Source organism: Ammodytes marinus (assembly GCF_949987685.1).
Source record: "Ammodytes marinus genome assembly, chromosome: 24".
In the NCBI taxonomy this organism is placed as follows: domain Eukaryota; kingdom Metazoa; phylum Chordata; class Actinopteri; order Uranoscopiformes; family Ammodytidae; genus Ammodytes; species Ammodytes marinus.
The window spans coordinates 6,597,019-6,609,960 of record NC_137228.1 but is presented as its reverse complement, the minus strand read 5'-3'; the positions used below and the strand labels follow the sequence as shown (position 1 = coordinate 6,609,960).

General features: G+C 42.1%; 1 protein-coding gene across 3 annotated transcripts in view; it reads left to right on the top strand.

The window, feature by feature from the left end:
- creb3l1 (cAMP responsive element binding protein 3-like 1) overlaps nt 1-12,942 on the top strand; it is a 34,881-nt gene that overhangs the window by 8,634 nt on the left and 13,305 nt on the right. For 2 of the 3 annotated variants that reach the window (XR_013845514.1, XM_080052825.1), the window contains exons 2-6: nt 3,163-3,295; nt 3,649-3,735; nt 11,092-11,246; nt 11,342-11,423; nt 12,045-12,262. Coding sequence is in view for 2 of the 3 variants with exons in the window: in XM_080052825.1 (XP_079908951.1) it covers nt 3,163-3,295; nt 3,649-3,735; nt 11,092-11,246; nt 11,342-11,423; nt 12,045-12,262 (675 nt within the window). In the remaining variant the exon portion in view is untranslated. The remainder of the gene's footprint in view (nt 1-3,162; nt 3,296-3,648; nt 3,736-11,091; nt 11,247-11,341; nt 11,424-12,044; nt 12,263-12,942) is intronic. The other variant, XM_080052826.1, reaches the window with a different exon arrangement.

The window sequence follows — 12,942 nt, the reverse complement described above, 5'->3', positions numbered from 1 at the left end:
CATGTTTAATGTTGGAGTAAACATGGTCCAAGGTGCTATCTCCTCTGGTGGCAAACTTCACATACTGGACGAATTTGGGCAGCACAGTCTTTAGGCACGCTTTGTTGAAGTCACCAGCAACGACAAAAACTCCATCAGGGTGTGCGAGCAGCTGTTTGTTGATGGTATCAAGCAGAAGGCTGAGGGCTGAGCTAACGTTAGCATCCGGAGGGATGTAAACAGCTACCACAATGACCACAGTGAACTCCCTCGGGAGATAATAAGGTCTGCACGAGACTGCCAGAACCTCTATGTCAGGAGAACAGTATGTTTCAATGATCCTGCTGCAGCCACACCACTCGTTATGTACGTAGATACACAGCCCCCCTCCTCTGCTCTTACCCGAGTTTTCGTTTCTGTCTTGCCGATGTAGCGTGCGGCCCGCTAACTGGACTGTAGCGTCTGGAATCAGCGGGTGAAGCCACGTCTCCGTGATGAAAATAACACTACAGTTTCGTACAAAGTTCGTCGTGGCTGTCTGTAGTTCCAACTCGTCCATTTTGTGGGTTAATGATCTGGCGTTTGAGAGGAAAAGGCTCGGTAATGCTGGCCTGTGTGGTTGTTTACGTAGCTTAGCATCCGAGCCCGACCGGCATCCCCGCTTCTGTTTCCTCTCCCTACGCCGCCTCCTTCGCTTGCTAGGCGGGTTGACCATCCATGGAGATCCGGGCGGTCTCGCAATGTCCTCCGGGATGTTGTGTGCCTGCTGATACTCGTTTGTAACAGCCAAGTTGTACCTCAGGCCGAGGTTGATCAAGTTCTGGCGACCCAAAGCGACGTCTGCCCAACAAAAATCAATAAATAAACTTAAAAAAAGTACTAAAAGAATGCACCGTGTCGGAGAGCTAAAAGCCGCTGCACCACTGCGCGCCGCGCAGTGGTGCAGCGGCTTTTTATTGTTTTTTGCATCATGTCCCTTTATTATTCCAGCTCTTTTCATGTAAGAATGTATACTGGTATTATTTAGGACGGTATGAAATGTCTGTCCACAGCACTATAGGACATACTGGTGTGTCAGACCAATTAATGCAGTAGATGATTTTGTTACCACCAATATTAATTGCTTAATTAATACTCAAACACACTAGACCTCATAAAACACAGTCACAAGTACCTGACAGACACAAATCCACACTCTGAGATAAATAATATTGCAAAGCCCATACACATCAGCAGCAGTGATACCCATAACTTCATCCTTTCACCTCTTTTTCGTTACCCTCGCTCAACTCTACACACATCAACTTCAGTAATAGCCATCAGTACTAGGCATTTGGAGCTTTGATGAGCGCATGCAGTCCTACAGTCCTTGTTAAAGGAGAAGCAAGCGATATTTATACATACAGAAATCACTTAAACCGTATGCGGAGTTCATAACACAGGTGTCCTAGTCATTTAGCTTTGCCAGATAACATTTCTAGTATCCCGCTCGTTTTTTTTATCAAATCGGGAGACAGAGCGCTATAAAGAGGCGGGTCTCTGTGCCCCGTGAACGATTACTCGCTGCTCTCCATCGCGGCACTATCTGATGAAGACGGCTGTGTGTTCATGTGGTGGTGACGTAGGGACGAAGGGAGGGGACTGCTAACTGCAGTCACTGACAGGAAGGTAGCTTAAAGGAACATCGCTTACTTCTCCTTTAATGCCTAGTGGTGGATAACTAAAATATTACCAATCCCTTGCACTCTTTTCGATCATGATTTTCTTTGATACATTTTGTGGAGCAATGTTGTTGGAGAGAGCCTGAGAACTAAGTACTTCATTCTATGACTCCTGCAGTAATAGTTGGGCATAGGACAAAAGAAGTGGATCTTGAAACGATGAACTGATTTGAAATAGGCCAAGAGGGTTCAATAGAGATGATGGGAGCTGCAGTGTTCCCCCTGTGTGTTTCTTGTTGCATGCCTTTAATCCACCGTGACACTTCCAACAGTTTCTTGGAGGAGAGCTTAATCTAATTTCCAGGAATAAGACACGATGTAAATCAATTTTTCGTTTAATTTGATCAAGACACAAGAAGCCCTTCCAAACAGAGTTTACTCCTGCAGTTGCATGCATGTTTGTTCAAGATCGGGGGTGACTCATATGGTGTGTGTGTGGGCTGTGTGTGTGTGTAGTGTGTGTGTGTGTGTGTGTGTGTGTGTGTGTGTGTGTGTGTGTGTGTGTGTGTGTGTGTGTGTGTGTGTGTGTGTGTGTGTGTGTGTGTGTGTGTGTGTGTGTGTGTGTGTGTGTTGAGAGACAGATTTGAACTCCACGATCTGTAGAGATGTCAGGCGTGTGTGTGTGTCTGTGCGCGCGCGTGTGTGTGTGTGTGTGTGTGTGTGTGTGTGTGTGTGTGTAAAGCAGTGTCAGTGCACCATGCTGTCCCAGGCTTTCAGAACATTGTCTCTCAGCTCAGTGACTCATTGGTCCGTTTACTGTATGGATGAATCCATCATTTCTGTTTCCCATTCTGGGAATCTATCTCTTGGTGCCATCAACACAGTTGTCTGCTTTCTTGGAGATAGTGTGCCCCTAGAACTGAAAGAATAGGCCAGTTATTACAATAATCAGCAAAAAAAATCAACCTTTTGGGGGATTTTGATAATAATTTTTTACACAAAAAGAATAATATGGGAGCTACTATTTTCTATTTTGATTGTAAACTGAGAATTTTTGTCCCGGCTTTGGGAAAATTGCATTTTGTGTAATGTAATGAAATTGTATGGACACATTGATTCGTCGATGAAAAAATCAGCATCAACCTCAACTTGTACAGCACATCTCGCCCCCTTCAAACACAAGGCTTTTTGCCCACTTTTTCTTTTGCTTGGAAAAACAATTCTGCTGCCAGCTTGACAGTGCATTTTTTGGGATAATCCAGTGTTTTTTTTATTGGTTTGTTGAGTTTAAGAAGTAGGAGCACTGTCAGTTCATCCGAAATATTCAAAATCACCAAACTTGAGGATATGGTTTTCAAAGTATGATAAACAACACAGACTGTGTATAGTGTTACCAGCTAGACCCAAACCATGGCGCTATATGACTTTTATTTGCTGTGTTACTGTCACTGAATAACATTTCAATCAAACTGTACGTATAAAAAGGCTTATTTGACCCTTTCTGTCTCCATGTATGTTCCAGCCTTTCTCAGGTGACCAGATGGACGACTTCAGCAGTGAATTGTTCAGCAGTTTCTTTGACGAACACCTATTAGAGCGGCCCCTACTGGCAGACAGGCCTTCACCTTTACACATGGACATAGACAGCAGTCCAGGTCAGAATCTATCCCTTGCGCTCCAATCCCCATACTTTTCTGCTATTTAGTATGATAGGGAATTTTTTTTTAGGATGTCCCAATCCTTGTGGTTAGATTTAGTATGCTTAGAAATACCTGAATGTCTGCTATATCCGGACGAGATGTTTAGTGTTGAAACCAGTATGCTATTTGGGCGATTCTGAAACACAATCCAGTGTGCACCGGAAGTGACGTCACATCGACTTAGCCTCCGAGTGAAAACAACCAGGTGATGCGACGGATATAAAAGCAAGAGGCAAGATCAAGGCGCAATTTTATGATTGCGTTATGTTGTTTTCCCATGTCTGAAAAAAGGCTCTTGAATCTCACAGATATTCAAGCAGAACACAGCTACTCCTTGAGTGAAGACTCGGCCCCCCAGAGCCCAGCACTGTCTACCACAATGGACCACGAGTCTGGTAGGGGTTCATCCTATTATCATTTGATTTTACAGTAATTTGTTTTTTTTTGCTATCTGAGTCCTGGAAAAAATGGCGGGCCAAGTAAAAGTCTGCCGTTGATGTTTTCAGTCTGGTTCTTTATCAGACTGAGCCCTTGTTATCTGGCTGGCTCAGGTTTCTGTCTGTCCAATCATATAAACTGTGTTTGGATAAATCTACTGTCTCTACATCTAGTGGGATGATTGGGCCCTTTTCAGACCCGGGCAAATAATGCATTTATTACACATTGCAATATTTTATACATTTAATGTATAGGCCCTATATATTATTTTTTCTGAAATTGAACAGTCTTTGTGTGACAAAGATATACTTGATGGAACTTTACACCCTTTTTTTTCATAAACGATTTTTAATTTTTGGGAATTTTCAAACAAACAAACAATCACAACCCCCACCCACCCCACACGATCCTTGAATAAAACATTTAAAAAAAGAACAAGATAGATATAGCATATACACACATTGATACAAATCTCAAAGGGAATAACACACTTTTACACTTTCAATAAAACTTTTCTGACCTTATAAATTCAATTATTTAAAATATTTAATGATCGTTTGTGATGGGAGATCACTTAAAAGATTTGGTGGAATCAAAATGTAAATGATCAAACGAACTCCCAAACTCCTATGTTTAATAATAGTAAGAGCATTTTCACACGCACAATGGGAAGAGAACATACGGGATATGGACTATGCAGATGTGTAGCCTTAAAAAGCTTATCAGGAAAAAATGCTTCAATTTGCCAGGGAGCATACAGATTGGACTCTGGAGCAATGGAGACCAGATTGAGACCAGATTGACCCTGTTCCAGAGTGATGGGTGCATCAGGGTAAGAAGAGAGGTTGATGAAGTGATGCTCCCATCATGCCTAGTGCCTACTGTACAAGCCTGTGTGGCAGTGTACAGTAGAATATGGGGTTGCATCAGTTGGTCAGGTCTAGGTTCTAAGCAACCTTTATGTGCCAAATAAAGTTTATCAAAATGTGCTACGGCGAATGCATGCTGTAATGCAAAGCTAAAGATGGCCCAACAAGATATTTGAGTGGGTTAATTTTTTTCTTGTCCGGGCAGTGTATAAAAACGCATAAGGCCGCTAATTTTGTGCTATACTGTAAAAACATGGCGGTGCAACTTATTTTATTTAATCAAGCAATCATTCACTAATTAAAACCTACTTGCTTCATTTCTACAGAGTCTGTTCTGAAAAACACCAGCTCATTCTCCACACTGTACCTTTTACCTTTTAAGCTCTGAGAGTAGGAGCAAGCGTCTGCAGTATAATACAGACTGGGTGGAAAGCTAGTCTATGGCTGGATGGCAATGGCAATGGGCTATATTGCCATTGAAAGGATGAACTGTGGTATGACCTCGCGTGGACTGCTTATTGTTTCATGTGAAATGGGCGTGTGTGCTTGTGGTTGTGGGAACCAGACGGACCCAGTGGCCGAATTGACCACATCCTTGCGTTAGAGGGCCAAGCTTATATAGGAATAAGAACGCTATAGTTACAGTTCTCACCATAACTCCACATTTAAGGAGCACACACACGCAGCCCTCTAAGCTATGCATCCCGCTGGCTCCTTTAACCAGCTGAGAGAAAACCTGCTCTATGTCTGATTTTAGTTGATAATGTAGTTTTTTTTTATGTATTTGTAGTTTTGCAAATACTGCGCCATAATCCTTTATTAATAACTAAATTTTGACTGTCAGTTTTACATACAACTTTCAAAGTGGTTGAAATGACCCTTTAAGTTATTGATACACACTAATTGAAATGTATGGGTTAGGGTAAGGGTTAGATTCTGCTGTCTTTATGATTTCAACGTATTCAAAAGGTGCAACTGGGGTTGGGACCTATTTAGGATGATTTGTGTGAGCAACGGATAACCCACTAGGGATGGCGCTGCACCTATATTCTGAGAATTACGGTACATAACAAAACATTTTATATATTATATATTCATTTTGGATGAGCAGAAAGCTAATGAGAAAAAAATCCTAAATTCACCCATCATGCAATGGTGTCACTTCCATCAGACAGTCATTGACAGGCGTTAGAATTTATAGCGCTGGACCCCGCAGTGCAGCGGCCCCGCCAAAAATACTGTGGATATCAAATCCCGCTGTGCTTGTCTGAACGGCCATTCCCTTTTCTGACTGACTCATCTTCCCCATTATCTCCTCATGTCTCACAGACACACACACACACACACACACACACACACACACACACACACACACACACACACACACACACACACACACACACACACACACACACACACACACACACACACACACACACACACACACACACACTCTCCATTCGCGTGCCGTCTGTCTGTCTGTCTGCTCCCTCTCCGTTTGTCCCGGGGATCCTGCTGTCAAGAGCAACAGCAGGATCCCGGTCGGAGCAGTTTCTACTCCAGCTAAGCCCTGCCCACCTAAAACACACACACACACACACACACACACACACACACACACACATACACACACACACACACACACACACACACACACTACACACACACACACACACACACACACACACACACACACACAACAGTATGACAAGCATATGGTTTTGAGTCTGCAGCTTTAACCATAGCCAGCGGAAACTCTTTCTCTCTGTCTTCTTCCTGTCTCTCTCTCTCTTTCTCTCTCTAACTCCCTTGTTTTCTATCGTTCCCTCATTCCCTTAATCTGCAAAAATTGTAATCTTACTCCACTGGTATTAATACCAAATTATACCTGTACTGCCAAAAATACCCCATTGAGCAAAATAAGTCTATAGCATACGTAAAAAGAAAACTTCACAGCTTATGAATTGTTTTCAGTGCATAGTATACTAGATGATATTTTGAGAGAATGCAATGATGTCAGACTGCATAAATCAGTGTTAGATAGTGTAGCTCACTCCAAAACCTAGCGTGGAAGTTGTAGAACGATCGCAGGGCAGTTTATAGTACTTTTCCGATTCATCGCTTGTGTCTGTCGGTTGTGCAACAGTCATCTCGAGTTCACATGTGGAACACGCACACACACACACACACACACACACACACACACACACACACACACACACACACACACACACACGCGCAAACACACACACACACTGAACGAGACCCGCCCACATTATCACATGTATTTGAATCTATTCCAGCCTGTTTGATATTGACATTCCTTTGGAAATGCATTTTACTACCTGCATATGCTCCATAAACCTTTTAGATACTTTCCACTGATATAAAGCTACGCTAAGTTTGTCTGTTGCACTGTTAATGAGGTTTGGACAGGTCTCTTATATACATAAACAAAATATGACATAACGTTATGGCAGTTAAAAGATAGCCGTTTCTGGCAAGAATAATGGCCCATAAACACAGGGACCTCAGTGCATGGAACTCAACCCTAATCTCCATATTAAGCATAGTGCAGGCTGGAGAAGAATTGCTACATTTTACGCCATTTGCTATGCAGGCCCGTCTCTATGCAATCCAATGGAAGCCCAACAAGAGATGCAACTGCTTGTTTGTCTAATTAATACAACTCTAAAAATTATAGCAGCCAACTTATTAAAAAATATTGTGCTCGTGCCCATAAATACGGTTAATGGAAGTATTGAATAATTCTATCATAAATCAAGTGAATTATTTTGAGGCACCTGGGACCAAACGTTAGACTAGAATATGCTTGTAAACCAAACTGTGGGGGCTTGCTGCTGTAAACAGTGAAACTGAACTTTTCAGTAAGCTTTATATCTTCAAACAGTGTTTCAGGGATCAAATTGTTCTGTGTGGATAGTTCAGTTGTGAAAATATGCCATAGAAATGTTCACTTCTCTGACCCACCCCAAAGTTACATAGTGTACCTTTTAATTAGCCTGGTGCTACTTCATTTCATTTGTACAGAAGGTCTGGAACTGCTGTAATTGGCAAACGTTCACTCACTTGGATGTGGGTGTCTGTTGAAGTTTAAAATTATTGGATGCAGTGCCACTCAGGATCAGCCAACCAATCGCATAACGTTTGGTCGGCTTCTGACGGTGCGTTCCAGTTGTACAGGGAACTCGGAAATTTCCGACATCACTACATATTGTTGTCTATGGATCTAGCGGTACCTGGCAACGATAACTTGCTTGAGCCTAACGTTTAGTTATTTGGATGAGAAAGGTTGTAGGCGTCCATACTTTCCCGAGCAGATGCACTGGAACACAGACAGGTCGGAACTCGGAACTACCAAGTCGGAAATTTCCGAGTTCCGAGTATAAAGGAACGCAGCATTCAACTGAAACTGGAGTGCAACTTCGACATCATCGTTCTCAGCCACTTCCTCTGTTCGCTGATTGGACACTCAGAAATTTGTTCGAGCAAAATCCCACTAATACGCCCCATCCCCAGACTGACTACTGATGGGAAAATGAAATTTGGGCGGAAGTAGGTGGGCGGGCGGAGCCAGGCTACCTTTTAATAGGGAGTTTTTAACTGTCATGTCACCTTTTTTTCTGTCTGTCTCTCTCTCTCTCTCTCTCTCTCTCTCTCTCTCTCTCTCTCTCTCTCTCTCTCTCTCTCTCTCAGCATGTGTCTTTAGTTCAGTCAAAGAGCTGCTGTGTGTTTAACTTCAACTCCCACTGTGCTGCTGCCTCTATTGTTTTAATACTTGTCCTGTCCCACTGCGATCAAACACAGTCCTCACTCACCCCCCTGTGACGGCTGCCGGGAGCCTTCAGTCATTAGCCATAGCGCTATCATAGCAGTTTTTTTTTTACCTCGCTTTACTAGCCACACAACAGGCAGACTTTATCTCACTAATAGCATCCAAAAAAAAGTGCTAACGGAGCGAATTGGGTTCTACTTAATTTTCTACTTTTATTCGTCCACAGGATTCCTTACATTTACTTCACAGTGGACAATACAACACAAAAGCATAATATTAAAAAAATAAATTATATAGCCCACTTAACAGATACTGTATGAGGAATGCAACAATGCTATCTACCATCAAACGGATAGAGTGGACATTTGTGCAGAGTTTGAAGAAAATCCTTCCTGAGATATTCGCGTTCACAAGAATGGCCTGGACGGACAACTTTGTCTATCACCAGCACACCACTGAGGAATAAAAAGTCAGCAATAATACAACTAAAAAAAGGCAGAAAATAATCTAATGTATACTGTATATATATATTTTGTTTAAATTAAATTCCCAGTAGCTTCAAATGAACAGGACAAGCTTCCTATGCATGGGCTAACAACCAGCGGTTTCTGGTCTTCATTAAGTAAAAGTGGTACAGGGCTTTCCAATCAAGCTCCATGTTAACAAGTCCAGCAGGCTTAACAAGGCCCAGGCAAGCAGCAGGATGGCCTCATTAGGAGAGGCTTCTGAGGGGCTGTTATACTGGAGGTACAGTAAATGCTGCACCCAGCTACATTAAACATTAGTGGAGTCAGTTGATTTTGAGACCAGACGACATCCACTCCTGTTTCATATCCTCAACATTAGCCAAATGCAACTCTTTAAGATTTAAGGAAGACTGCCCACATTTCAGCTAACTTATTATCTCTTGTTGAGATAACTTATCTTTCATATGTGTGTATAAACTGTCTGAAAAAAAAAATAATAATAAGTGGGCACAACTTTAAGTCTCTGTATGAAAAACTCAAAACCTGAAGTTCAATGGATAAGTTACGTATCTCAAGAGAGGTTAATTAGTTGGCTTAAATGTATAGGCAGTTTGCCTTAAAACATAAGAGTTAGTTTTAGCCTCAAAACTCAAGAATGTATTAAGAACAGCTGCCTTGAAAATGTGAGTTTTTCCTAGTTTTGCATTTTTACTTACATTATTGGCAGCCACAATCTAAATCACTATACACTTGTGTAATGGCTAATGAGCAAGGAACCATTTTGTGCTGTTCCCCTGATGTAGTGACGCACAGGAGGAAGTTTAAAGCTACCTGCCTGTTTGATGGAGGCACACACACCTCTCCTGCTACTACCAAGTACACATCTCGTAAACTTACAGCTTGTAAACCACAGAAACACACACACACACACACACACACACACACACACACACACACACAGCAGCAGCTTCTAAACTGCTACTGCTCACTTTCCATGCACCATGGGAGTCTGTGGGTTGGGATGTGACAAACATTCGAGTTTCTCTGTCCTGGTGCTAAGCAAGAACAAACCTTATCAGCTCACCTTTAAACCAGGCCACAATGGAAAGCATACATTAGTTAACCTTTATTTCTGTTAGGTGTATTACACACCATATGCCTGTCTTCAATAAAAGACGTGTAAAAAATACTTTTAAATAATTTTCCATTTTAGCCCCAAAAAATACTACAATTATTTTATGCCCCTATACTAGTCAGAGACCATGGTCAGGAATTATCTATATCCTCAATGCATTTTTGTGAAACTCCTTTAAGAATTGTACTATGGCCTCGCTTCATGGTATGGTCTCACAATTTCTCATTTTTACAAGGCAGCAACAACTGTTTTTTTTAAAATGTTTTTCTCTCCAGAAGGCTATTATGTGAGTGGCTTGGTCCAGCCCTTCTTCTTTTTTTATTTCAGCGCTTTACACACTTTACTGCAGACAAATTATGCCCCGCAGTTGCCAGAGCAGCTAGGTCCGGCAGCCTGTAATAAGCAGCCTTGTCAGGAAGCGCTCAAATGTTCTGGGGGGGGGAGGGGGGGAGTTTGTTGAAAAGTGTGATTTATAAGCAAGCTGGTTACTTCCCATTGGAAAGACCTACAGCAAAGCCTCCTTTAAAGACCACTATAGTTTAGTTTACTAAGGTTGCCTACAGTTTGAATCAGGGCAAGGATCTTTGGTGGTGTTTGATTATGTGATATTTTGTAATTCAAGTTTCCTTTAACTTTATCCTGTTCTACATACTACAGCTGACCATAAAAATACAGTTGTTTGCATGCAGTATGCTACAATTGGGACACACTTTTACTTGTATTTTCCATCATAACATGGCTCCTTGAACCACCAAAAAGATGTCAACACTTGAATTTACGACCGGATGTAGTATGGGTATCCGGGTATTTTTTAAGCATGCTGCATCTGACCACAAGTATTGGGACATCGTTAATCTATTTAGCATACTAAATAGCAGGGATATTGGAATGCAGCCTCAATGTGAAATAGATATGGGTTGAATCTCTGTGGACATCTCTGTGTAAAAGGGGCTAATGTTTAAAGTAGCAGTTAAGCTAGAACAATCAATGTACAGTATACGTTGGTTTGAAGTTGACATTTCTGTTGTTTTGTCTTTTCCCCGCAGAATTTGATTGGAACTTCAGTCAGGACCTTACAGCCATCTTGGTGAAACAGGAAGAGCCCGATGTGGCTCAAAGGTTAGACCCGCCTCCTCTTGAAGGCCCGCCTCTCATACTAAGCCCCACCCCCACACGCAAAGGCTCGCCATGGAAACACACGGTGAGCATCCATTGGTGCCTGTGTCTCGCCAACCAAACAGTGGTCGGTTAGTGGTCAAATGTTCATCAAACACTGTGGTTTGTTATTCTGTGTAGGAGCGAGGGCAAGACGACGTGAAGCCAGTCGCCATTAAAGACGAACCCAGAGAGAGTGGACAGTACCTCAGCCTGCCCAGCAGTACGCACAGCACACACAGCACACACACACATCTATTCAGCAAAAAGTAGCCCTGTAAAACTGCATTATGGAACAACATGTCAAAAATGTAATAAACTGCACCAATATGTAATACATTTCTCCACTTTTAAAATAAATTATTACATAATTCAGTAGTTATTTTAAAATGCGAGGGATTGCAATTTTTTTAAGGAAAATTTAATGATATGGTGCATTATGGAATAAACGATTAAAATTGATGTCATCATAAAAAAAATTTAACATTGTAAATAATGTTTCCTATATGGATTCTAGCATGAATGACTCAAAATATTAATTAAAAAAATATATACGACTTGAAGATTAGTATTACGTTTAATTTGTCAATAAGCGTTGCTCTATTCATACAAACACACACACGCACATGCAAGCACGATCGTACGTACGCACGCGCACACACACACACACACACACACACACACACACACAAACACACACACACACACACACACACACACACATTGCAATTGAGCTATCAGCCCCTATAGGAAGCCACACACATGTATTTATCAAATCTCCACAAAGCTTGCATTTCCTGTCTAGAATAGTTGGAAGTAAAAATCTCTCTTGCTGTTTTTTTAGACGATGCTCTCCAGCTCCCGCCCACCCCTCCCAGCAGTAACCACGGCGACAGTGACGGCTCTCTCCCTCCCTCGTCCCCGCTGCTGGCTCTGCCGCCGTCGTCCCCGGAGACACAGCCCAGGCCCGGGGGAGGAAGAGTATCCTCCTCATCATCATCATCCTCCTCCTCTTCCTCTTCCTTAGCCATCTCCTCCTCACCTCTCCTAACCGCACCACATGTGAGTACAAGCGCAATGCTCGGCAACTTTTTTTTATTTTTTTTTTAAATACTTTATTTTGGATAATTCTTTTTTTAAAGAACACAAACGCAAAACTGAAAAAGTCAACACGCAGACAAAAGACAAAATAAATAACCACTGAACCACTAGGGCCAACCCAACTTCTGAACTTGTCTTTTCCCTATTCTGATTGGACAAAAAAGTGATTGCATTCATTTATTTCAGTGAATCTTAGATATACACCTTGTGTCGCTGTACCGAAGCACAATTTAGTTTTTTCCATATGCTAAAAAGAAATCCACGCAGGGAACAAGTGATTGTCAGTTTTCATTGGTTATCTCTGATCACACCCATATGGATTTTGAAATGTATATCCATATGGAATGTAATGCCTCGTTTCCACCGAGTAGAGCGGGTCGGGTATTTTGGCTTTTCATTTGCCAAAAGTTGGGTAGGGTACGGATATAAGCGCACCTAACCGCTCTAAGCCGCTCCTAATTTTGGTACTCCTCCATTGGGGTACCAGTGGCCTGAAAGGGTGCCGAAAAGGCGCAGCTACACATGCCGTCCGTTTATTGGTCGAAAGAATAATTTCCGCCGTGTGTAGTCACCTCGGCAAGAGTAAAGAGAGTCTTGTGTTTTGGCGAAAAATTAGAGCGCAGCACTGTTTATCGTGTGGT